This window comes from Centrocercus urophasianus, unplaced genomic scaffold, assembly GCF_019232065.1.
Source record: "Centrocercus urophasianus isolate 14NV4802_14NV808 unplaced genomic scaffold, USGS_Curo_1.0 seq_14, whole genome shotgun sequence".
NCBI lineage: Eukaryota > Metazoa > Chordata > Aves > Galliformes > Phasianidae > Centrocercus > Centrocercus urophasianus.
Window position 1 is genome coordinate 28,915,232 of NW_024884586.1, and position 27,750 is coordinate 28,942,981.

At 42.5% G+C, this 27,750-nt stretch overlaps 1 protein-coding gene across 2 annotated transcripts; it reads right to left on the bottom strand.

Annotated features, from left to right (window-relative positions):
- Positions 1-27,750, bottom strand: EGLN3 (egl-9 family hypoxia inducible factor 3). 2 transcript variants are annotated; one of them, XM_042813543.1, is made up of 5 exons: positions 27,041-27,746; positions 7,154-7,273; positions 5,460-5,596; positions 4,713-4,786; positions 1-3,660 (listed from the first exon to the last, which is right to left on the bottom strand). In XM_042813543.1, exons 1-5 carry the CDS (start codon positions 27,395-27,397, stop codon positions 3,623-3,625), a joined length of 726 nt encoding a protein of 241 aa, XP_042669477.1. In that variant the 5' UTR covers positions 27,398-27,746; the 3' UTR covers positions 1-3,622. The 2 variants fall into 2 exon arrangements, with proteins under 2 accessions (XP_042669477.1, XP_042669478.1); XM_042813544.1 differs by lacking the exons at positions 1-3,660; positions 4,713-4,786; positions 5,460-5,596; positions 7,154-7,273 and adding an exon at positions 23,765-24,301 and having other exon boundaries at positions 27,041-27,750.

Here is a 27,750-nt window from a genome sequence, read left to right on the forward strand (position 1 = left end):
TTTAACATGACCCAGTGTTTATTGACTCCTGCCATACTTTTTCTTTAGAAAGAATAACAGGAACACAAAATGTGATGCATGATAAAATACTACTACAGGTTTCCATATCAATCCAATGCAAAGTGCCAGCATTGTTGACCAGCATACAACCTGACAAGAGAAGATGTAGTCATAACTCACTCTCAGATATCTGCTGGGAGTACATAACAGTCAAAGTAGAACTAGTTATTTGCCTGCAAATAGATACATTTTCTTCTAGATGCAAGTGGTGTTAGAGCCAGCTGTTTTGCAACAGCAGTATGTATATATATATATACCAACAACTTTAAAAAACTCAGAAGGAAAGGACTAAAACTGCTTAAAGAGAAAAAAAGAAAAGGAAAAAAAAAAAACCAAAACAAAGTGGGCCTCTAAGCATTTCTTTGTTGAGGCCATTTGTCATAGAACCAGAAGTAATCAAGAGAAAATGAGACTTATTAGAGGCTACTGTGCCCAAATAGTCTGCAAGTTTTGCTACAGGTTCATTACAAATAGCCTCTAGACTACTTAACTGTCTCCTGGCCTTTTTCCTTCCGGCATAACAAACCTCATCTATCAAAAACTGTGGCCTGGTGGCTCTGCATATTTCCTAGCACACCCTGATTTGAATGAAATTGCATTTGGAAAGGCAAATAGATTTCCTAAAGAGCCACGATAAACTGCAGGACATGTACATGTGGCATGTAGCATCTCTACAAATATGAATGAAGAAGGCACATTACCTAAAATTGAAAAGCTTTTGAGCACTAGAAGTTAAATGCCTTTTCACAACTGGATGAGAAGTGCTCTTTGGCCATTAATGTTTCAGCCACTTTACCATGAAGACAAAACCCAAAGAAAGGAAGGAATCTCCTTGAAATGCCCTCTGCTGCCCCTAGAATTCTTATACAATTACATTCCCACAGAACAGTTTGCCACTATGGGAAATCTACATAGAAAACATTAGACTGGATTCCTACATGACCATCAATCACCCCACCACCACCCAATTAAATTACAACATCTTTGAGGAGACCACTCCACTGACCTGGAAAGGGAAAGTTCTGGAACAGAAGACAGGAATCGGTTTCAATATTTGTTGTTGTTGTTGTTTTTGTTTTTTTTGTTTGGTTTTTTTTTTGTATTTCACTACAGTGTTAACAAAGAAGAAGGCAATGTTCTCTGCCACAGGATAATTGTTTTCTCTCCTCTATCTAGACCAGGAAAATATAAGCTAAAAATGAAAAGTATGTACTTTATTTACAATAAGTGCATCTATACTGTTCCAACCTCCATTTACCACGTGCTGCTACCCACTGCTGAAGGTAGATGGTAGCTCGTAGTAACCAAAGTACCTTTTTTTCCCAAACTTTATGCAAGTCCTTTCCCTTCCACCCTACCATTTTTCCACTGTTCTAGGCTCCAGTGAGATTTGTACTAATATCTTCCTACTGCACTGTTTTAATGCAAACAAGACTTGATCTGCTCTACTTTAGCTGTCATTGCCTCACTTAAAAGTACACAGAAGTTTAAAACTCATGCTCCGTTCCCAGTTTTGCATAGCAATACAACAAGATGAGATTTTTTCCTCCCATCTTTTATATATCAATCCTCAGTTTGACCCTTTCAGAGAATTTGACACCTACCATCTTCCAAAGGGTTACCTCTCACACTTGGGGAAGAGACCTAACTTTCTCCACACACAAACATTGAAGAATGAGAATTTCAAGTCATCATTAAGTTTCTTTCAAGTCTATGTTGCGTTATTTAGATGCAAGTGAAGCAGAATAATGTTTTTCCTAAGATTAAAGGACATCAATCAAATTAACTGTGTTTTCGTAGTTTTGAGTTATGAGAGTGTTTGTGACATGTTCCCTCATATTCCTCCCTTAAGGTGCACAACCAGGCTGAATAAAGTCCAGTCCACACAGCCAAAGCTAGATCTCTGGGAGAAGACAGAGAGGATGAGGGGTTCCATAGCACTACTGTATTTACATTCAAAATTCAAGAGCAGGCTGAAGGATGCCCAGCTTTTTCTAACACAAAACTGTTTAAGAAATACTCCATTTCTATTATTATTGTTTAGCATAAGGGAATTTATATCTTTTTTATCCTTTGTAGCTGTTACCCTTTTGTCATTGTAGCTTAACAGCAGCCACTGCATGCTTCCTGTTCATCCTTTAGCTGAGGTGCAACAGACCCAGGCCCACTGACAGCACAACAGCCTGGCATGGTGTGGCAGACTGGTCCGGGTACTGGCAGCACAGGAAGACCACCTTGGCTACTGTGGACAGGTGGCACAGAAAAAGCTCTCAGCTCCATTAAGAGCTATTCCAAACTGCATAGTAAGTGCTGGTTATAGGCTGTAGCTTAAACAGATTGGACATAACTCAGCAGTTACTCATCTAACTTTTTAGAAAATAATGGAGAAAAAACAAAGTGCTCTGCCAATTGAATAATCTGTTGTATATCTCACGGCTTGAACATAACAGAAGTAGTTACCTGGCAGAATAGAATTGAAACAGAATCACTGTTTCATTCAAATTTCATACACATGCAAACAAAGCTAAACAAGTGTCTTAACTAGGGATAAGCAGCACAGAAATCAACTTCATGTCAACAGTCATTACCATACATTTGTCAGACTGCCAGACATGTATTTCATTTCAGATTCACATCTGTATCATACAAAATATGCCTGCTGGAGAAGAGTCATTAAAAAGACATTCAACTCTACATAACTGTTGGCCTTTAGAGCCAGTGCTTTCTGCGCCATCAGCCTTCAAAGTTTACTGAACTTCTGGGAGGAAACAGCTGCTTTAACAAACAGTTAAAATAGAAAACAAAACCAATCCAGCTCAGAACAGAAAGGGAATGCTTTTACAAACGTGTGGACTGATGCATAACCACTTCCCTCTCCAGCCTGGGACAGAAAGAGAAGTGCAATGGCACAGCTCTAACAAAAAACAATTGAACTCCAAGAAATGTGATGAAGACAGAAGTCTGTTTGGAAACTCCTGCTACAGAAGAGCTGAGCCAGTGTTCCATATAGGAAAGCTGATGAGCGGTCCACGAACAAGCTCATGTGGGACACACAATAGGAGACCCTAAAAAAAAATCCAGTTTAATATCACATTTCCAATATCTTTCCTTACCCATCAGCAGTCTGCCGCAGACTTTAAACTTGCAAAGCTCCTTTATATTGAGCTAGATTTATATTTTTTCCTCAGTAAAGTGCAAATAAGACTCAGGTTTTTCCCACTAGTTCCAATGATTGTTACCTTGGTTACAAAAGTGATCAAAAGCCAGTTGGTCGAGCCACCACCACTAGGCTTTTTTTTTTTTCTTTTCCCTTTTACTTATTTATTTTTAAATTAAAACCCTGGTTACTTTTTCCAGCAAAAGGCAAATAGAAAACAACAGTTCCTTCTGCCAGATGCAGGCATGACAGGAGGCTGCCTTAAGTACCATCAATACAAGATGCACATGCTAGACAGAGACACAACCAGTGCGTTCTTGTGCATAACAAAAATGTGCCATGGTTCATTGGAAATAGAAGTCATCTTTGGGATCCTATTTCTTCACAAAGTTCAGAAATAGTTGATTAGTTTTCATTAAGAGCTGCTTCTCTCTTCCTTGCATCTAGATAAAAATAACCGAGAAAAGCCATAGTTAAGTCAGAGAGTTCCAGTAGCATACATTCAAAACCAGAAACAGAATAAAGATAGTTCGTTTTCAATGGATAGCACTTCCACTTGAGACTCTCGATATGAATTCATCATGTAGACTTAACTGCTACATGAACCCACAACATGTTAGCAAGACAGTCCTACTAAGGTTTTGTTTTGTTACCATGCTGATCCTGAATATAAGTTATACATCATTTAAGTAGCCCAGTAATCTTTCAGAGACTCCAGATCTGTGGTAATTTTTTCCCAACTCTTGGCTCCTTGCTCATAATCCCAGCTAAGAACGAAGTCTGTATTTGTTCTGCCTGCCAGCTACAGAAATGACAGCAGTCTATTCTGAAAACCATTTGACTAATTATGATTTTGATGGTCTCCAGCTGAGTAGCACACACTTGAAAAAGAAAGAATACTCTTGATACTGCATTCTGAGGAACTGCCTGAGGCAGTCCCTAAAGACCAGAAATGAAACTGATCCAAAAAACACTTTGAGCATGAGCATAGGGCATGAGAGCACATCTGGATACTCAGTCCCCTACTTGTATGCTAGTACTACAATACCAGGTGCTGCAGACAGGAAGGCTGGAGTCAGGTCATCCTGGGGTTCCACATAAATGTCTCTGGGATGATTTCAGGCCATCTGTGAAACTAGCTGAAAGCAGGCAGTGCATGGAAAGCACCATTATCACAGCTACTCTAGCAAACTGTCTGCCAAAAGGTGTGCTTGTATGTGTTTATAAACTTTGTTTCTTTCTAACTTCGATAGTCTATACATTCCAAGGTCATTGTGAATGTGTCCACCAAGAGGTTAATCCTAAAGTAAAATTAACATCTCAGCCATAGTTTTAGAAGAAAAATCAAAAATCACCTCTTCCATACTCCCCATCAAGGTTATTGAGGCCAGGCCTTAATTTTCTATTTTCATAACTGTCCTAATTCATCTCAAATCACTAGTCCTAAAAACTAAGGCCTTACTCTTCTAACTACAATATTTTTTAAAAGTCATACCAGTTAAGTTCCTGAACTTTTTTTTTGCTTCTGCTCTTTCTTCAGCATCAAAATACCACACGGTCATGGCATATCTATAAAAGAAAGAAATCTTGTGTTTGGTTCAAATTTTGTTAATAAGTTCAATTCTTTTAAGAAATCAAACAATAAAACAATTGAATTCATAAATCAAAAAAGGACACAAATGGCACATATTTGAAGACAAATACAGATAGCACTTTATATGTGTATTCAAACAAGTAAGATAGAAATATAGGTGAGAATTTCTGCTTGAAAGCATAAAAGAGTGCACAGCCCCTGGTAACAGAGGGCAAAATAAGTCACAGACTTCTGCATGCTTTTCTGTTCTGGGATGCCTTTAGGCAGCTTGGAGCTGCCTATGTCACTTCAGCTTTTCATAGCCTGGTGACAGACAGTAGCCCCAAGAATCCCTGTAGTGTTATAAGGGCAAAAGTGTGACCCAACATTTCCCAGCTAAACAGCTATGACCAGTTTGGAAGACTTCTGTCACTGGCAAAGGACTTTTTTCCATCACACAAAGAATTTATCTTTCAAACTTGCTATTCCTCATTTGATGAAATTCTAGTAACTGAAAAATATGAAATCTATTCAAAATCTGGCTATCTACTTTTTATGCACATATGTCTTAAAACAAATACTCAATAGCCCTAATTTTAGATACAAATGATGTGTATTGGTAGAAGCCATGCTTTGCTTTTTCCTTGAAAACTTCAGCATCAAATGTACCTGGTTGCATAAGAAGGCTGGACTTCATGAGGGTTCCTTCGATCTGACCAGAAAAAAAGCAACCTGTCAAAAATCGGCTCAACATCTGCTACATAGGACTTCCCTTCTGGGAATATTCGAAGAATTCCACCATGGAGCTGGAAGAAAAGGAGAAGTTATTTGTTACACACATAAACAGCCACATATTGATGCAAGTAACAACTTATTTTCACCTCCACACCATCCAAACATAGTAAACATTTAATAATAACTAAGGCAGCTATATGACAACACTGGAACTGTACACTGTGTTTCCTGGCCACCTCAACTTTCAAACAGTTTGTAATGTTTTAGCATAGATATCTGGGTAAAGTAAATGATCCAAGAAAGAAAACAGTGACCCTGTCATAAATGCCCAGAAACTTTTGAGTTTCCAGCTACACCTCTGGAAGCAGTGGATGCTGCAGGGCAGGTAAGGATGTTCTACTTCAGTGTAAGATCACAGTCTCCTCTCAGCAACTGCAAGAAAACTGCTTATGGTATTTCAGAGCCTGTATTTTGTAGAATCACAGAATCCTTAGAATTCTAAGAAGGGATCTTTAACGTTCATCTAGCCCAGTTTCCCTGTAATGAACAGAGACATCCACAGCTAGATCATTTTTCTCAGGGCCTGATCCATCCTCACCTTGAAAGTCTCCAGAGACAGGGCATCAACCACAACTCTAGGCAACCTGTTCCAGTGCCTCATCACTCTCACTGTAAAATATTTTTTTCTTATATTTAACCTAAATGCACCCTCTTTAAGCTTGAAGCCATTTTCCCTTGTTCTATTGCCACAAATCTTGCCAAACAGTCTGTCCCCTTCTCTCCTGTAGCTCCCCTTCAGATTTTGAAAGGCTGCTATTTCACAGAATCACAATTTGATTGTTTAGAAGTGTAAAAAAACATCTTGTTTATAAACCCTTATTTTGTTTCCAAACTAAAAGTATGGTAAATTCCAGGCTTGACTTGTTTTTAGTAATACAGGCAGAAGCAAGAGTACTACCCTGACCCACTGGTGATTGAAGATGCAGAGAACAAGCTAAGCCACGTGCCTGTTCCATCTTCTTGAATCATAGATTATGCTGAGCTCAGAGGGATCCACCAGGATCACCAGGCCTAGCTCCACACAGGACCACTCAATTCCAAACCCTATACCTGAGAGCATTGTCCAGGTACCTCTTCAACTCCAGCAGGCTTGGAGCCAAGCTCCCTGGGGAGTCCATTCTAGGGCCTGACCACTCTCCATCATAAGGAAGAAAACCACAATTGCAATTGCCTTAAAAACTCCTGTAAGTCTAAATGCTAGATTTGGGCTGTTTCTTTACTCTGCTCACAGAACCCACTTATTCCTCAAGGGATTATGATTCTTTCTAGAGTTTCATTGCTCTTTTTCTCTAAACAAAACTAAGTGCAAAAGCCCAGTGCTTACAAGAGTTATTCTGTAACAACAAAACAATATGTGTGTGGGATGGGAGACAGAATGATAAGGAAACAGTTCAGATTCTTACTTCCAAGAGGTTGCTATAAACACCAACAAATATATGTAAAGCAATGAAGAATGGACCATCTGTTCAAAAGTTTATCACAGTTCACAGAAGCAGCTGACTTCTCCAAAGCTCTGTTTCTGAAGTAGTTTTTCTTCATGCTCTGCCTCAGCCTTGTGGCTCACTCACCTTGGAGTCCCAGTTCTTATTCAGGTAATAAATACAGGTGATGCAGCGCCCATCACCATTTGGATTGTCCACATGACGCACATACCCAGTTCCATTTCCAGGATAACAAGCAACCATAGCCTGAAAAAAAGATAAAGATTGTAGAAAATTATTTCTTCAAGATGCCAACATTCATTTGTTCTTCCCTGAGCATCCTCCCATCACCCGTTTTGCTCAGCATTTTTCAGATTATATGTACAAAAGCTGCACCAGGAGGAATTTTCACACAAAACCCTTTTTCCACTGGGTAGATCAGCAATGTGAAATTCCAAACAGGAAATAGATAACCTTCATATTTCACAGTATATGCACCAAGACGAAAAAACAAAAACAACAGCAAAAAAAAAAAACAACTGGTATTTATGATGCAATGTTTTTGTTCTCTACAAGCTACGTGACTTTGAAGCTGTTCGAGATAAAGTTTGCTTGAGTTTCTAAAGCTGAGCAGTCATTGCAAAACTGAATTGCCAGTCATAATGAATGTAGAAAGTGGTCTCAGGACATTATGCCTTACTACCTCCATCTTCTATTCAGATTTTCTGATCTCTGTCATATACATCCCGTTGATCCAACACAAAGTGAGGTTCCCCAGGAAGGGTGGGTGGAAGTCCACAGAGCAAAGTCTAACTCTTTTGTGCTGTGTTTGCACAGGGCAGCACATGTTTGCTTTCATAGACTGAGCCACAGAACTAACCAAACAGTTTTCAGAAGCTTTGATCATTTGTATAGCTGCTGAAACAATTATTTCATTCACCATGGAAATTTCACCTTGAATGATGAGATAATCTCAGTATGAATTATTCCAAACCACATGACTGAAATCAAGACGAAGGATCTTAAGAGGGTTTTTAACTTTTTCAAGCAGTTAACTTGAGTTAACATCATTAGCACCTAAAGAAGGGAAAAGCAGGAGAGACTACTGGTTGGATACAAGATTTTTGTCCCAGAGTCATTCCTTCACTACTGGAACCACTTGGTAGTGATACCAGTCACCTTCTATGGGGTTTGCTCTAAAAACAAGGCAATAGAAGTCCTGCTCCCACCCCCTCCAACATCTCCTTTCATTGCCAGTATTAGCAGCAAGAGTGATGGCAGATGACAGGATATATTCATATATCCAGATCCAGACTCAATATTTAGAAGTAGTCTCTCAGGGCTGAGTAGAGAGGGTGATCATACTCCAGCTCTGTGGCTATGCCACTGCCTGGATGCTGCTGTGCAGGGGCACACCACAGGCTCCCTTTCAGCTTGCTGCTTATCGAGATCCCCAGAGTCTTCAGGTTTCCTTGGGGAGCAGAGCAGCCCCCCAGGAGCTCTTCCTTCACAAAGGCAGGATTTCACATTTGTTCATGTTGAATTTTATGAGAATGTTGCTGGACTGTTTCTCTGATATCCTAACTTTTTTATCCAAGGTCTTGTACATGCTTAATCCACAGGAAGATTATATGATTTTGCACCATTGGCATGACCTGCCCTTAATAATTTGCCAAGCACGGTCAGCAACAGCATTGAAGATGCAGTATAAGCTTTACAAAGAAAAACTGAAATTTACACCTAGGAATACCAGGGTTCTTGAATTTTGCTTCCTGGCACATGTAAAGCCAGGCTGTTCATGGTACTGGGATTGGGGTAGAAGTCACTGTCAGCCAGCACAATGGATCCCTTGGACTCTCATCTACCAGGAGCAGCATTTGGGTAGTTAGGATGTACACACACACTTACAGCTGTAAAAATACAGCTCTGCACTTCAAGTGATGTGTAAACTGGCTCTGCTTCTTCCCCATGAGGACCAGCAGAGTAGTACCTGCAGATAGCAGTAAGTCACAACTCACTCTGTACCCAGACACGTCAGGCAACCGCTGCTTTGAGGCTGGTGCCTCATAGGGGCAGGAGATCATATTGAACAACTGCAAAAACTTATAATTCTCAGCCCTCTCTTATCACACCTGGCACTTAGTGAGTTGCCTTGCCATCTGTACTGTCTGCTCTGTTGTCATTCTGGTCTACAAATGGCTTCATAGCTAAGCTTACACTTCACTATCAGCTTAAAGCAAAGCACTGAAAATGTGTTCATAATAGGCTGTAGGGATGCTCTGATGGAGCCATACCCACACTGAGGGGGACAGTCCTCTTGCACACTCCCCATTCCAGCACAGCAACTCACAGAGGTGAGCTCTTAACCCATTGCATGACAAGTGAGCTGCATGAAGCCTAACAATTTAAATAACTCTTCTCTAAACCTGGTCCCTGCATGTCTGGAACATGACCCCAGCAGCTGAGAGGGCAGGAAAGGGGGCAGAGGCTTCCGGTAGCCAGGCAGCAGGCCAAGAGTGGGATGCAGGCCTTTATCACAGACAGCACAGCTGCCACCAGGGAGATGCAGCCTATGCGACAAGATTACTGAAGTGCCCCCAGAACTACCCAGTGCTACAGCTATTAAACATCATAATAAAAAAGGTGCTGGAGAATAACATATTTCAGGCTAGATCCTTAAAGGGATTTAGGTGCTTTGCTTACCACTGAAATCTGGGCATAATGCCAGAGTTTTCCCTCACACGGTATGTTCTGTTAGCAAAACTTGTGCTTCAACTTGGAGACAATGATGCATTATTTACCACAGGCACCTTTTGCAACCACAACACACAAAGCCCCTAGGGATCAACCAGCAGAACAATTCCCACAGAATCCAAGAGCTCTGGCCTTGCTATAACTTAACTTAAGAAATTTTGCTAGTAGCAGCAAAGGGAGAAAAGCAAAAGTTCCTGGCATGGAGAATATTTGAACAAAACCTTAAACAATGAAGGGAAATCATTCTGGTCCTCCTAAAACTACATCAGGCTTTATCAGAGAACTGGCTGGAGCAGCTCCAGAGCAGATCAAGCTCACTTCAAGAGGGACTCCAGCTGTTAGCACTACTTTTGAATTCATTCAAAGCAAGCAAGAAATAGCAGATGAGCTGCATAACCCAGAATTAATTTAAGTAATTGGTAAACACTGGTATTTGCCAGTTAAGTGGAGGGACTGCAACAAAAGCTGGAGGGTGGATCATGGTAATTAAGCCATTCACCCCTCAGGTGAGGGAGCATCAATTAAAACTTTCTTTTACTGTTGTGCCCACAAGAGTGCACTGCTTTTTGGGGAGCACCTCTTTTCATCAGCCAATTTCAATCCTAAACTAACTCCAGCAGATAGCAGGAAGCAGAAACATACCTAACTTCTTTTATTTGGCAATACAATCCATGGGCTTAACTTCCCACAGTAAGCACCAGAGGAAATTTCTTCAGCTACTCATCTTATTTCGAGTTAAAATAGATGGATTTGCCTTATCAACAGCTGAAATTTAAGATCCAATATGTACGTGCATACACTTGCAATCACATATACACACTGTATTTTGAAGACCAATACTCCAGTGGGTCATAAATTAAAGCCTACAAAAATTGGACAATAAAAAGCAAATTATCAACACTTCAGTTTCTGCACTGTCATTATCAGAGATGTTAGGTATCCCAAGAGGGTGCAAAGCAACCACCTGTTAAACAAGCAGTAATCAGCAGCTTTAGTAAGGAGCCAGGAATCATCAGGAAGCTCCACGCTGCATAGAACTTGTGAAAGTAAGTTATTCACCCTTCATTTTTAAGTATTATACTCAGGTCAACCAGAAAAATCTGCAAGTCAAATAGCAAGACATCAAATAGCAAAATTTAGAGATGGATAAAAAAACCAACAGTTCCACAGAGAGATTTTTTCCCTGCTTTCCAATGCTTCTAGTAAGGAAAAAAAAACATGTTCTCTTAGCTGATAGCAAGGACCATGCTGTGAGACATCATTCTGGTACATTTCAGAAAACAAGCAGCACTGGAGTGGACTGATACTTGGAACAAAACACTTCGGAAAACACCTCAGCTAGAAGATGCACAAAGCTGAACAGGAGACCACAATGGCAGCGAGTAAGGAGGAGATGCTCTCCTCGCCTACTGCTCAGCCACAGCCCCCTCATGCTCCTAGGGTCGTTTGCACAGGCGCTGCTGCAACCCACACTGATCTCAGCCTTTCCTTTCAGAGTTAGTAATCTGCAACTACAGAGAAGTGACTTGTGTATCTCCACCCTGCCAACAAACATGACCCATTAACTAAAAACTTTAAAATTTGTTTTTTCCATTTGCTGCACCAGAGTCTTGGATACTGTTGAACAATTACCACTTTTAATCCCTAGTGTAGATGACCTCTGCATACAGCTCATGCATCAAACAGTTAAATTAAGAACTCACTTGTAAATTCTGTCAGATGAAATGAACAACTGTACATACAGAAAGCAATGCTGACCCAAAATACTGCTATAGTGGCTGTCTGGAAAACCAAGCTACTAAAAAGAATTAAACGATGTTACAACCAGTGCAGCTTTCAGATACATTTTTATTTGGCTGCACGCTTCCAAATTTCCAGAATTTTAGTTCAATATGAGGTTGCTAACCTTCAACTCAAGTGACAAGAAAAATCACTTTATCAAAATTTATGAAATGAGGATTACTGGGGTTCACTTGATTGACTTAGGTCTGAGTGCATATTGTACTCAAACCGCTTTTAGTTTGCCGACAGTCTGTACAGCCAGAAAGCATAAGGCACACAGCATGCTCCACATTAAAAGAACATGAGTAGTCTGACATTTGATGATCAAAGATGAGAGATTCTCAGTTGAGGCTTGTCTGACACAGGCACAACAGGATGTTTATTAAGTACTCACTTGTTGCACCCAATTGTGCTCAAGTGTTTGTTGTTTTTTTTAAACTGTGTAACACATAACAGTTTAGTATAAAAAAAATTCATGAACATTATTAAATGCTAGTTTATTTGAATTTATGAAAGTTAAAACACTCAACAACTATGAACTATGAAAATCGGTCTAATTTATTACCCTGTAGAGATGGTTGGGAACAAAGAGAAGGAAATTACATTAAAATAAAACTAACAGAGACATTTGCCTCACGCCTAGTGGAAACAGAATCATCAGTTCCAAGGGGCAAAAGCCTGCTCACTTCATTCACAGAAATCACAAAATGGGCTTCAGCAGCAGCATTGCATGAGAAACCATGACCTCAACTCCTAACCCATAACTTGATTCTCAGCCTGAAGTTGACCAGCCATTGGATTTACAGAGCTATGCCTCACCTTCTGCTTGGTCAGCTTCTTGTTCTGGGGTGTAAGCAAGAGGGGAGAAGGTTATGAGGAAGAATTACATAATATAATATATAATTAAGAAACACTGGAAAAAGGGCTTGAATTTTGCAGGGGAAGTCACCTATATCTTTTCACTTCAACTATCATCTTCATACTGAGGCCTAAAGCCAAGCAGCATAGAAAACATCTAAAAAAGTAAAAAAGCTGATAGTGATAATAAAAACCCTGGGGCTACCACCTTTTTCCATTAAGAACAAGGCAGATCAAACTCCATGAATTCACCTTCAAGAATTGTTTGCCTGAAACTTCCTTCATTAGCTTGTAGAAGTAGCCCTAAGCACAAAGGTGCCTGGGAAGCAAGTGAGAAGAGTCTTCTGAAGGGCCAAATGAGATATGAATGGCTGATAAGGACCCTATACCGGGAGACTCCTTCTCTATGAAAGTCTAGAGCAGTGCATATTGGACATACATCTTCATTTCTGCTGCAAGAACTTGTAACTGTACGAAAATTCTGGTTTTTATGGACAGGATTTTAGCCAGTTGATCTGCTATTTGCTTCTCCTTGAATGGGCATGAGCTTGACTGTCCAACTGAGATCTTCGAAGACCAAAAAATTAACCTTTCTCATTCCATTTTGGTCTTTCACATGCACCACTATAGCTCAATTATCATTTGCAAGGTTCACAGAGACATATTTTGGAGAAATTTTGAGTGGCTGCCTGAGAGTGGGAACTGGGGAGAATATCGCTGAAAAAGATGATAAATTTTCTAGCAAATGATTCAAAAGTACTGTGGTTATTTTTGCTTATTATTTTTATGGAAGTAAGACAGAAGATTGCTTCTACTCTTAGCTCCAGAAGAGGTTCAGTAAGCAGAAATAAAAAATTACACATGGAAGTTCTGTTTATGAATTATCATCATACCATGCAGATGTTGATGACTGGCTTGAGTGGCAGTTCAAGGGGTCCCCAGTAAGCGTTCAAATCTTATGGAATTTGTATGTAAGGCAGCTAGACCATGGATTGATATTGATTTTTAAAATGAACTATTAAATTAATCTGTAACAAGGCTCATGAAGTTTTTCTAATGATGGACAACAAAATTTAGCTCTTCGTGGCTTAAAGAGTTCTATTATGGAGAAGGACAGCTTCAGAATAAGACTCTTTTTCTTCTTTTCTTAGCAGAACATCCACTTTGAGATAAGTGTGGATGCTCTCCAGTTTCCAGTTGGCTGTCAGGGCATTGCCACTATACAGCGAGAAGGCAAAGGGCAATCATGCAACAGACATGACCTGAGCTGGCAGTAACAACTTGCAGTTGCCAAGGGAGCATTTGTGAACTGAGCATGGAGACAACAGTGAGTTTCATCAAGATCTCCCCGTTGCTGGATGCTTCTTGGGGTCCCAGAGTTGGAGAGGCTATTCAGAAAACTGCAAAGGACCTGATGGAGGGGGAAGGTCTTCCTGTTTCTAAGGAGAAGAATCTGATTTTTTATTTCATGGATGAAAGAGTTACATTTACCTTCTTCCATATACTGTCTGGATTGTTATTTTATTTGACTTAACAAAACATCTCCTGTTGTCAGGCTACCACTCAGACACAGTCTTCAGTCTCTTGGCAAGACCAGGAGAAAAGAGAAGACTAAGGTTTAAGGAAATAAATCTAAAATTGCCGTAGGATCCCAGCTGTACTTGCAGTGAGCACCTTTGTCTCTTCTAATTGAGAAAAAGTTTAATCTTCTGTCTTGTATGTTTAATAATCCACATATTCCTGCACATATGTCGATTAACACTTTTCTCCAGTTCCTAGAGCTCATGTCTGACATTCTGCAATGGGAAAATCAGGTTAAGACTTATTTTACATCACCTTCTGACCTAAAACTAGTTTTTAGGCTGAAACATTACCCAGCCATTGCTCCTTGCCAGCAGGCAGAGACAATACAGCTACAACAGAGATTAAAGTGCTGTGAAGAGCAGACATGCCATCGTGGCAGGACCTGAAATTTAAACAGCTATTGCCAGTGAGTTAGTTCAGTCAAAGATACTCAGTTTAAGCCCCCAATTAGCAGCTGTAAACATGCGCAGTGCCCCAGTGTATCAATAAAGGCTGCTTCAGTTCAGAAGGACCGCCCACCCTCAGCTGCCGGGCCCTGGCTGCTGGCCAGCAAGATGATGGTTTAATGACAGTGCTACGTGCAGAGCGTGAGGCTATCAGCAATCAAACGCAAACTTTCCTCCAGAGTACACTTCATAGAGAAGCTGTGGAGGGAAGAGGAAAAAAAAAATATATGTTTGCAGCACGCACCAGCAGGGTGCTTCTCTTTGCTGGGTCTCACTGGTCTCCCACACCTGCATGCCTCTTACAGATAGGCTAAAACACCTATGCTTCAAAAAAAGTGCCCTGTGATGTTGCACTTTTGGATTACTTTTGCCTGTACCTAAAGGTCTCTTTAATCACCCAGAAAACTACTTTGCTATCCCTCTCCCCCAAGAAGCAAACTAGGATGACCAGCACTAATGAGAAAGCTCCATATGCATCTAATGTGGGTGCACATCCCAGCATGGGTACAAATCCAGTGCAGGTGCACATCCAGCACAGATGTAGTAAGCTCTGTAACAAGCCCCAGGGGGCAGGGAGAAGGCCACCCCCGTGGAAAGGGGCTTCGTCAGTGCAGGCTCATTAAGGAAATATGTAAGGATGTCCCTGAGTAGTCAGGCTCCCAGTGGGGAATAAAGGCATGGCAACCAGCAAATACATCCTCCACGGGATATTCCCACCTATGTTGTAAGAAGATAAGGTCATAGCTCCTTTACTATTCCATTCTTGCATCCGTTGTCAGGAATTAAGACCTTTTCAGTTCTGTACTTACCAATCACCCAGAAGATTACACCACGTTTTTCACTGCAACATTTCAAGACTTCTGTGTATTTCAAAGCTCTTACAGGTGCATTAAAAAAAGGCCAAGAAAGACAGCCACCACAGCAAGCTCTTGCAGGTTTCTTGCTGCTATCAGAGCTGCATGAGCTGGCTAAAGCTCTTTTTCTTTGTTACCTGTCATTCACTTTTAAACCTGTGGGCCCAGGGTGAGTGAACAGTGCTGCCCACAAGGCTTTATCACCTAACACCTGCTAGGTGGCACCTGTTATGCATTCCTCAAACATCTCACACCAAAGGTGGCTGTGAACCACCACCAACTTGAAGACAACCTCACAGGGGACAGACGTTCCCCTTCACCCCTGTCTCAGCAGCATGTGTCCCTCCTTGATACCAAAGGTGGCAGGGTCCAGACTAAACTGTGACATAGAGTATCCTAAAAGCGCCTCAAGGTTGCTCACAAAGCTGTTAAAGCCATTCAGGCTTCAAAGGCTGCCCAAACATTACTGCACTAAAACTGAGGTGAATGGTTTTCAAGTGTTTGTTATCACAGCAGTATTGCCAAATTAAGGCTAATTGATGCAACCAGTTATCTCCTACCTTAACTTTGCAATGAAGCTATCTCACTCGCCTCCTGCTGCCCCCACCTTTGTGAAGGACATTGCCTAGCTAACAGCACACTTACCCTGCACAGGACTTTGTGTAAATTAATATTTATGGGTAAACTCATTAAAGCTACCTATAATAAATTACCATCAGAAGTAATATTGCTGTGCCTAAACAACATAAGCAGTCTTTATCTCTAAGGCTTTACCTGCTTTGGCTACCCTTGTACCTCACACCAATGCAATCTGTTGAGTCTGGGTGCAATAAAAGGGGGTGAACGTGTTCGTAGTGACACAGCACTTTTCCCCACAGAAAAAGAGAGAAGCTGTTCAAATTCAAGGCCATTTATGATGATACAACTATACACCTGTTCTAAGGTTAGGCAATAAAAACATATTAGTAAATAAATAAATCTATCTATTCATTTAAGTGTGGTTGTGTCCCCACCCCACCATCCACAGTTGATGCTCATAATAGCAAGATGTGTGTCAACAGGAACTAGGCAACTCTGAGCAAAGAAAGCATGCATAGATACACATATGAATGCACACGGCAAATGGAGCTCCATCTATTTTCATACCCTTGTAGTTGCACATTACCTTTTAGAAAAGCCCTCGACCCACAGTTGAGGAGGTCTTAAAACCCAGCTGCCAGGCAGCACCAGAGCCCAGATGTGAACTCAGTCTGCTAAAATCCTACTTCTTTTTTTTTTCTACTGGTCAAGACTCTTCCACTCTTCCAGATTTATGCTGCCACCACCTGACAAAAAAATCCAGCCCTACAGGCTGACATTATGGCAGTATGGCCACTCACAGAGACACTACCCAGGTGGTGGCCCTGTGCAGGACATGGCCATGGCTGCAAGTTTCCCAGCCCCCTTCACTCTGCTTCTCTGCTGATTCCTGCATCCTTACCCAGTAACTCCCACAGCAACAGACTTCAGAAGGTCTCAAGACAGAATCTGGGACCAGGACTTAAAGTAATAGTGTTTCTCAGAATGCAAAGTAGTTTTTGCAGGAAGCACTGCAAGCGCTGAGCAGGAGGTGTGGTCTGTAGTGTGGGCTCAGGATGTTTCCTGAGGATGCAGAAAGCCTGGAGAGGTCTTTCTGGCTCTGTTCCCTTCATTTTCCTCTTCCTCTCCAAAAGCTTTCCTCTCTGGCATCCAGCATGATGGGAGCAGTGTGTCCCCTGAGCCACTGCAGGTGTGGCTGACAGGGCTGGGTGGGAGCTGCTCTCTGGGGTACTTGCTGGGCAGCCAGGGCCAGCAGCCCTGTCCCTACCCCTGCTGCTTATTGGGATGGAGACAAGAGGGCAGGGGGTAGGAAGCCCCCTAACAAGGTGGGGGATACAGACAAAGGGGGGCCAGTCAGAGAAAGAGGGGTATAGAAGCATCAGTAGGCATGGGACACAATTTCTACTTCTAGTCACCAGCAGCATAACTTGCTGTTTTTCCTAACTGCAGCCAAATTATCACGCTTAGCTGAAGTTTGTTCTGTGGATTGTAAGCAGACAGGCTTTTAACCGAGACCTAGCAGAAGACAACTGTAACACAAAGAACAAGAAATAGGAAGTATTTCTATCACTTGCAGGCATATTAATTAAAAAAAAAAAAAAAAAACAAAAAAAAAAAAACAAAACCCACACCAATATACAGGTCAACAACATTTTCACTATTGCCAAGAAATTATCTCTGTCAGGCAGGCACTGAACCTCTAAGTCACTAGTTAGGTGCCAATTTGTGTATTTGGAAATAAGTGAAATGTAAAACCTTGACACGTCAGCCTTTGACAACTATCATATGTTAAATTACAGTACATTTGTCAGCAAGGACTTGCATTTGCAAATTCTCTCATTGCTCCTCTGCAAAGAGGAAGCATGTAAAATACTTAACCAGGCAGTGACCCTTCCTGTTGGCCAGCTCCAGAGACACCGTGCACATGCTGCACAGCCAGAGAAAAGCAGAACTCATGTTAACTTAGGAAAATGGAAGCAATGGTAAATACTGTAAAGAATGAAGTTATCAGTACATCTGGGGGACCCTGTTCTCTTCATGCATGGCTAGTCAGATACCATAATTTGAATACCTCAATGGAAGGACATGCTACAGCACTTACAGTGAAGCTCCTCCCTTTTCCGCCTTCAAACTACTTCTACCAGATTCCGGATAGGAAACTAGAAGGGAAAGGTGCAGTTACACTTCACATAGTCTACAGCAGCAAACACTACAAGCACAACTTAACCTAGGAATGGGAAAGTTGAGAACTGAGATTTAAAGTACTACTAAAAAAAAAAAAAAAAAAAAAAAAAAAACACACTCCTACCAAATTTCTCAAGTTTTGGATGTTTTTCCACCAGCACCCACTGCCTGGAGCACACCTGCCAAACACTGCTGTGCATCCCAGGCTCTCCCTGCTCAGGCAGCATTCCCCAGTCCTGCACTGGGCAGCATATACGTCCCCATATGCGCTGCTGGGATAACTCTCCTGGTATGAGCAGGTTTGCTGCGAGACAAACAGTTACAAAAGTCAGAAACAAATCCTAACTGCCATCTACAGTGTGAACAGCGTGCATACTTAGCCTTTCATCAAAAAAGGCTCCTTACTCCCTCCCAAGCAGCAAAAAAAATCTATTCCAAACCAAGACAAAACAGAGGAAGAATTAGGGCAGAACAAGAAATCACAACTTTTCCTGAAGTAGTCTAAATACTGTAGCACAGTCCAAGACAAGCACAAAAGGATGTGCTACAGACCCATTGATTTCAAATGGACTTTAAAAAAAAAAAAAAAAGCTTCAGTTCCTGATGTGGAGTCAAACCTTCAGAAACATTTACCTTGTCTTATCAAATTGTAATTTAAAAAGTGACAGTGCAAGAAATAAGGTCTATGCAAAGATTATTATGACTTACAGAAGTGAAAAAATGCAAATGTTTTTTTTTGGCCAGTCAGATCTGAAAAGAAAGTAAAGAGTATCCTGATGAAAAGGATGTGAACTATATATCTATATATATAGATAGATATATATATATACATATATATGTGTGTGTATATATACACACACACACTTCATATTCACATGTATTTTTTTAATATATATATTTTAAAAAGTTATTCCTTGCTACAAAGTAGGTTGCAATTCCTTGGTGTATGCCAAAAGATGTGGTTACTCTGCCATTTCCATTTGACAAAGCTTTGGGCAAACTGTTTCCAGACTATGTAGACAGCGTGCTCTATACACTCCTCTAATCTACACTGTTCATTTGTGCCATGGGTGGCTGGTGGCACAAATGTTTGCTGAGCTTTCATGGAATCATTATGTTCAGTAAAATCTCTTGCACTATTTTACTTGTGCAAAATTAGAGCAACAAGCTGCTTCTGTAACCAAATGTTTTCCATTAAGTGTTTTGTGATGGCACTGATTTTCTTCGTCTGTGCATCTTATTGAAAAACAATGATGACAAAAAAAATGACTGTGGGGAAGAGCTCCTCCGTCACTGAGGGACAGAAGATGTAGATGCAAGTGACAGGGGAAATGGGGTTTACAGCTCTCCAGACCATTGCAGGAGCAGTATGAATGGCATGCCTGTGAATACTCAAGCAGCAGGAGACAGACTATTTGGCAGAAGCTTCCTTCATTATTTTTCTTCCTCCTCCTCGCTGTCTAAACATCTAGAGAGATCTTCTTGCTTTCCTGACCAACTCCCTGTCGTCTCTTTTCAAAGCAATAAAAGATCTGAAACAAATTGCTACCTAATGTAAAGCGTAAATCAAAACCTTTTGCAAAGCCACCCTGCAGTAGTTATTCATAACCCTGAGCCCACCAAGGGGATATCAGCTGCCCTTGTACAGGTACCAGGAGCAGTTCCAAAAGCATCTCAGCCCTACATCTCCCCTGTTAATCCAATAAAGCCTTTCCAGACCTTAGGCAGCCTTATGCTGCTGGCAGCCTTCTAACAATGCTTTCAGTTCTCAGCACTGAAACAGAAGGATTACAGTCATGATAAATCCAATGAAGGGCTCCCAATTCCCTCAAGTTACCATGTGCATATCCTCCTCCATAAGCCTAAAACCAGCAACACTTATTCACCAGCTTCCCTTCCTGACCTCCTAACTCTCACAAGCCATCCACTGCAAAGTGGACAAGCACTTTGCAACCTGCTGGTGCCAAAGGACAACTTACCTTTTACCTACAACATAATGAGGGAAAGACAATCCTTAAAACAGAAGTAGGAGAAAACTTCTTAGAAAAGTAAGTATTTAATAAGTACTTTGTAAGAGTCATCTTGAAATATTTGGTGTTAATTTCTAAGTGTGCCCAGTCCACTGAGCAAGCATCAATTTTTCATCTATTAAAAATGCATCCATGTTCGGGTCACTGTGATTTTACCTCCTCTCTGATTCTATCTTCCCTCTGCCCCAACCCTTCCACATGTGGGAAGGAATCATAGAATTATTAATGTTGGAAAAGACTAATGAGATCATCCAGCCCAATCACCAGCCCATCCTCACCAAAACATGTCATGCAGTGCCACATCTACATGGTTCTTCAACACTTCCATGGAGGGTAACTGCATCACCTCCCTGGGCAGCCTGCTAAGCCCCATCACCATCATCACTGCTGAGAGGAAGGAGAAAAAAAAAAAAAAAAAAAAAAAGTTGTGTTTAGAAGATGAAAAGGTGTAGCAGAAGAGAAAAGGGAGGGAGAAAAGGCTTCCGGGATTAATCTAAGACAATTTCTCAGGAGGCAACATCCAGGATAAGGCTGCGCAAATCAAGTAAGTCTGGAAGTTGATGAAACAAGAGTTTACTTTGATATCAAGTAAGGACATCAGGGTCAGCACAGGCAGCTGGAATTCTTAATGGAAAGGAAAAAGTTCACTTTATTGTGTACACGTTGTCCTGCATCAGTGTTACCAGCATCAATGCATCTTCATTTAAACATAAGCTGTTATTAGCACTGAGCTGTAATGAACTCAATTGTTCATTAATAATCACCTTGGAAAAAGGCTGTCAGCTCATCCCTCCTTACCAGGCAAAGGGGCAGTGGGGGGCACTGCCCTCTGAATCCCGCATGTGCTGCTGGGAATTGACTGATTTCAAATGTTGTGTGACATTACTTTATTCCAAGGTGTGGAGGTACGAAGTGGGATCAAAGTAAGGGAGAGAAGATGTTAGCTGACTTAAATCTTACTTCTGCAGTTAGATTTTAGTAGTTAGAGTTGCCCTAGCAACTCTCCCAAGGACACCGTGCCTGACAGTGCCACACACACCCACCTAGTCCAAAGGACAAGCACACCATTACCCAAGTGGCACTCATGCCATCTGCTTACCACATTCCTCCCCACACAGCTGGGTAAGGCTTACATCAACAGCTAACAAGCAATGAACCCTTATACAAAAACAAACTGAGAGGCACCTATTTACTTAGGACTTGTGAGTAATAGGGACATTGGCATGCACATCAGTATGGCTTCACCTGCAAGTCTCTGGCTTTACAAGCTAACATAGCAGCACTGGAATGGATTGGTACCAAAACAGCTGTTGCAATGGATAGGCAGGTACTGAGGAAGATGTGCTACCAGTATGTGGAAGACTGTAGAAAAACCTCACTGCTCTGCCATCATTATACAGCTCAGGAGTCTAGTCTCATCAAGCACTGCCTGACTGCAAAACTACAGACATGAAAAATATTGAATAAACCACCCTGACACTTCAAATGCGTGCACAAACAGTGTGCCCTCCATGCCATCTATCCTCCACTCATTTCCCCCATCTTGCAGGAATAGCCATCTTCTGTCCTCCTCTGCATCCTGACTGCATAGTGCAGGGACAGTCTCCTCAAGGAGACCAGTGGGTGATTTCAGACTTCTCAGCAAGGGCTGGGCAGGATAGCCAACAGCAGCCATTGGCTGGCAGAGGCTCTGGTGCCACACTCACTGAGGATGGTGCAGTTTCTCCATTTCTGCCATGAAGTAAGACTATCATCAGTGCACTGAACTCGGGTTCTTAGGAGCAATGACATGAAAGGGGTATTAAGCTTAGGTTTGAAGTGAAGTGGCTTATAAGCAGCTTAAGTACAAGCTCCATTAACATTCTACCAAGGCCACCCATGCTCCTGAGCTCACTTGTGGGCACATGCACCACTGTCTGTAAAATGTTGATCCTCTTTGCTAATACTCTATCCCTGCTGATAGATTGCAGAAAATAAACATATTTTGAAACTTTCAAAAAGTCACTGAGAATAATTTGATGAAAAATAAAAGCAAGCCAATATACCCAGGTTTATATTCATTTATTGCTCTGACTGTCAAGTAAAAATTATACATTCATGTGTATAATTAACCAAGCTAACTAATCCTGCTTGACAAACACATATAAACATCAGTTTTGACATGGAGCCAAAGCAACCACTCCAGGATCCCTGCCAATGCTGAATTCCTCAGTCTGATATCATAAAATGACTTGTCTGCTGTATTTACAGTTCCAGTGCCTCTGGACTCTGCCGGCAGCCAGCCAGAAGAACAGATTTGAACCTACCTACCCACTATGCCAGAACATGTGCATTTGATTAGGAAAAAAAGAAAGAAAAATTATGCATATTTCTTCTGGATGGCAGTATGCATCAGACCTCCCATTGTCAACTAATTGCAAGGCATGCTGCTACGCAAGTATCAAAAAATCCTTTGTGAAGAACAATGAACCAGTATATTTCTATAGGCAGATCTTCAGCTCTGCTATCCAGCTCCTCACATCTGCACCTCAAATCAGAAAAAGCAGTGTCTCTTCCCATTTTAATTGCAATGGACAGAAATTGAATTCTTATGAGCATAGAATAGAATTTTTCTTTTTCTCATAAATAAATGCAAAACTGTTTTGTCTCATTATCTGATCTGATGAATTTGGAAGAAGAAAAAAAAACCTGATCTGTGCCATCTTATGTATTTCTTAAATCCTCGGGAACAGAAATCTTGGTAACAACCTGCTAGACAGGCCAGGTTTCAAAACCTATCTACAAACACACACAAGGACCTGCATCATTTTTCAGCTGTCACTCATGAGCCATGCAGTGCCACCACCACACTGTGCCTGCTTCTCCTGTGACCTTCAAAGAGAGCCCACCAGGGTCTGGGTGACTGGGAGGTATGCATCATGAGGATGCAGAAAGCATTTCAGAAGAAGAGTGAAAAGCCCACAGTAAGCTTTTGAAGCACGGTTTTCAAAAGAGTTCACATCCCACAGGGACTTCTAAGCAAACGACGCTCATATTGAAAACATTTTTTAACTTCAGGCCATATACTTGATATTGAACAGTATGACTTGGATTCTGAGCTTAAAATGTCAGCCTCAGGCTTTCTTCAATATATGTCAGCTCTTAGGACTAGGGCTTCTTACCTCATTTTGTAGCCAGTTGGCTCACCAGCTCAAGGTACCCCACAAGTTACCCTCACATAGATTTCAACTCACAGCAGCACCAGAAGGGTATCAGTGACATGCAGCAGGCTGTGCCACTGCCAGGACCAGGGTACAGAGTCCACATCAAGCTCTACCAAGCCACCTTGTCAGGCCATCACATCTGGGGACTAGTGCACACTGGGCCTCAGTGCTGACCTGGCACAAGTGGCCCAGAGCAGCAGATGCTGGCAGAAGACATCACTCAGGCACCCTGCCTGACTGCAGGGAATGCCACTCTTCTTCAGAAAAGTGTGAACAGGGGAACAGCCACATCCCCTCAGGGACAGGCAAGGTCCCCTGCCTCCCACTGCACACACCCAGGGCTCCTTCAGCTCTGAAGTACCACTCAGGCTGCTGAAAGGGCAAGTACCCTGAACTCCCCAGCAACTAGCACACCTGCAGCTTCCAACCTAGAAATCACATTTCTTGTATCTGTAAGCAAATATTACCCTATTTTTATTTAAAAAAAAAAAAAAAAACAACTACTGTTGCCTTGGATTCTTTACTTATAACACACAAGGATTTTTCACAAGACATCTCATCTATAGAACTTCACTCTTGCCCCTGGATCATTCCATAACACGTGGCAGGCCCGTGTCACCTCCACACCTTACATGCAGGTGGGCTCATGCTTTTCACAGATGGGAAGACTTCCAGCACCAAGAGCCCCTGCAGAACCCAACTATCACCAAGGGAGACTTTGGGACAGAAGGAGCTAGATGCTGCAGCACTTCATGGGCAGCCCCTGAGGTGCCACTGGTTTCAGAACACTCCAGATGATTGGCCTCACAGAGTATGCTACTGCCTTGCTCATCAGCTCTGGCCAGCAGCCAGCCGCTCCCTGCTCAGTACCAGAGTTCCTGCAGCATGCAGATAGGTCATCAGAATATGGTATCTGTCCTTGGGCCAGAGAGTCACTCTGTGCAAGGATGTCAATGTCCTCATACCAAGACGACTGAATCCAGCTCAAATACATCTTGGCGAGATCCTCAGACATTATCCACTGCAAAAAGAGAACAACTGAATTACTTCACTACCAAATAGAAACTCTACTTTAAGAGGATGCAGAAACCAACTAACACTACGTGGGGTCTGCAATAGAAGAGCACTCTAAAAGGATGTTATCTGGTTATTTTTATCTTTTAACCATGTCAGCTAATATTTTTAAATATGACTTGTTCCAAAGATAAATTTGGATCACTGCTTTGCAAGGATGAAAGGTTACATTTCATTATCAGCCCTCAAATACCAACCAACAGCTCTTAAACGTATCCGGTACCCTTGTAAAAGTTTAACTTCCATCCATTCTCTTCGATGCAATCTCAACTTTCTTGCAATGGTGTTGAAAGTCATATGGAAACAACAAAATCCTACTCTGACTCATTTCTCATATGTAGCTGCAAGGAAAGCTTCCTTTGTTGTACAAGAGTCTTTCTTGTCTTCTGACATTTGTTTAGCTATGAAAAAATGAAACCCATGAAGCACATTACAATAAGCAGACATTTAGCTCATAAAAGTTCATTTATTAAGAAAACTCCTACTTTTTCAATACTTAGTCTGCAGATTAAAGACATACTATTATTTAAAAACCTTAAACATATAAATAGTGATGAGGCCAGTTCACTTCCACAACAAGGAGTTACCATGTAGCCAAAGGCTTACACTTTCAACAGATTGCTATGGAACTCTTAGCCCTATCTGTCAAATATTTATTTCCCAAACCAATAAATAGCACATCCCTATCTAAGAAGTGTTGGCCCAGTTGTTTAGAAACATCTCCCTCTGAGAGGTTCTCTGAGCATCCACTTCTGTGCACAGTTGATAAAACAAAAATACACACAAACAAAAAAAAGAAAATCATATTTTTAAATTCAGCGTATGTGTTCACAAGTCTTCAGAAAACAAGAAAAAAGGGCTGGTTTAATGGTGGAAAGAGAATGCCCATAGGTGACATGGGAGCCTGCATGCACTGCAGGAGTCACTTGATGAGTCATGGGAATAATCTTCCTGGCAAAGGTGTCCCACATGCCAGCTACACATGACAGCTGCTACTCCCATATCTATGGCATTTATATTATTATCATTAAGGGATTTGTTACTCTTAATTTCAGATGGATATTTCTCTGCATTTAGTTTTGCAAACTATATTGAGCCCCTTTCAATCTCATGTTGTTGTGCAGCATTTTCACATACTACTTGGAGGCTGATACTTCCCTGGTGAATCACAAGGGCCAAAAGACTCGATAGCAAGCAGCTTGGTACTTATTTATAAAACAAGTTCTATCATGTGTTACCACTGTTGGCACAAAATTGTGGCAAGACCACAACTCCATTTCAAAGACTCTACATCCCAAGAGACCTTTCTCCCCAGCCAGCACCAGCAGCCCTCCCACATCTAGCTGAGTTTTCCCCAGACACCTTGCTAACATACAGCATTGTGCCTTCAGAAGCTAGGCAATCAGAAGGCACCCAGAGAAGGATCTGAGATGCCTTTAGATGCATGACCAAGCAGACTGAGTATTTATACTTCCCTACACCACAGATAAGTGAACAGTGATCCACTCATTTTTAACTAAATCTACCCAAGCTTTAACCAGATCGATGGGCAGTTCAGTGGGGCTGCACAACAGAGCTGTGCTCCAGCCTTGTGTTTTTCCCATCACTGTGTGGAAGTGTGTGAGGGCCTTCCAACACACAGGTTCTAAGAGGTTCCCAAGTAGCTGGTAAATATGGCATGTAAGTTCCTTCATTTTTCTGTAGAGAAAAAAAAAGAATCTCATCACGAATCACACATCCCTTTAGTTCGTTGCAAGTTAGGACCCAACCAAATACTTAACCTTTCATTTGTCTTTTAATTAAAAAAAAAAAAAAAAAACCCACACAAAATTTTTATTTTTTGCACTTCCGAAAAAAAAATGATTGTTTTTTAATTTTTATAAAAATTATATATTATAAAATTCAAAAAAAAAAATAAAAAAAAAAAAAAAAAAAAAGAAACAAGGACACTTTCAACATTCAAGACAAAGAAATAAAGTTGGTGCCAAACCAGCCTGCTTCACCACAGCAAGACAGAATAGCGAAGTTAGGCCAGACTTAATTACCAAAAAAAGGACAAATTTCATTGGGAAAGAAATCTACAACGGTAATACACAGGGGTCCTCTCCATTCCCAAACAAGGGAGCTTCGGAACAAAATATAGACTCTCTCCTACCAAAACAAAAAGTTTGCCACACTAAGACAGAGAATCTCTTACTTTGTGCCAAATCCCAGCGGGTGCAGTGATAGCCTCTTCAGCTATAGGACACTGGCACGAACACTGAAACTAGCTAGGACTACCCTGCCGTACGGCCGCGAGTAGCCCAGCAGCCCGATCCAGCCGCGTACGGAAGGGCTCTCCGTCAACCTGAACCAAGTCCCTGAAGAACAGTCAAGCTCACAGCAAGGCTGTTCTGGCAGGGTACTCCCAGCACGGCAGTGACGGTCCCCGCAGCTGGGAAGTGAAGTGCCGACGGGACACAGCACAACGCCATCAACGGACGAGGGAGCGGTACCAGGGACGAGGCACGGGGCAGCCCCCCGAGGGGCCCCTCTCCGGGAAGCCGTCCGTGCTCCCCTCCCGCCGCGGGTGTCACCAGGACAGCGTTCCCGGTGCCGCCCGGAGCGGCGCCGCGGGATCAGCCCGACGGAGCGTCCCCGGGCCGGGAGCAGGGAACCTCTCGCAGCCGCGAGCAGCTCCACTTACCTTAGAGCGCTCCTTTACGTAGTACTTGCCGAGCCGGCTGCCGCAGTACATCACCAGGCGGTCGATCAGCGTGAGAAGGAAGTTGATAGCCTCGCAGCCTTCCTCCGTGCCCCCGATCCACTTGATCTGGTCGCCGCGGAGATGCCTCTTAGCGACACCGCGGCTGGGGCCAGCCAGCTGCCCGTCGGCCAGCTCACCGTCACGGTGCATGCGCTTCACCCGCTCCAGCACGCAGTCGCCCACCACCTCCCCCAGGAAGTTGTCCAGGTAGCAGAAGCCGATGTCGTGCAGACAAGGCACGACGTACTCCAGGGCGAGCCTCTCCAGGTCCAGCCGCATGATGTGCCCCAGCGGCATGGTGCGGCGGGGACGGGCGCGCCGCTGCCCTGCAGGCACCCGCCTTGATAGGTGATGCCCGCCGGCTCCAGGCCGGGACGGGACTCCGGAACGGGACCAAACTTTGCAGACGCCCGGACAGGGTGCGCACAGCTGTGCGCCTCTGCTCAGCCCCGCACCTCAGGGACGACGCTGCTATCGGAGCCCTGCGCTGATATCGCTGTTACCGCACAACACCGAACCGCACTCTCACGACGCCCGCAACCCCCAGCGCTTTAAGGAGCAGGCGGCAGATGGCCCCGCGCTGATTAATACGCGGGCTACGTGCGGGATGTGTGCTCGCAGTCCGCCCGCTCCCGCCGCGCCGCCGCACG

Coding starts and splice junctions, on each gene's coding strand:
- EGLN3 (XM_042813543.1), bottom strand. CDS start 27,397: ATGCCGCTGGGGCACATCATGCGGCTGGACCTGGAGAGGCTCGCCCTG. Junction 5,597..7,153: donor ATAAGAACTGGGACTCCAAG/GTGAGTGAGCCA, acceptor CTTTTCTTCCAG/CTCCATGGTGGAATTCTTCG. Junction 4,787..5,459: donor CAGCCTTCTTATGCAACCAG/GTACATTTGATG, acceptor TTTCTTTTATAG/ATATGCCATGACCGTGTGGT.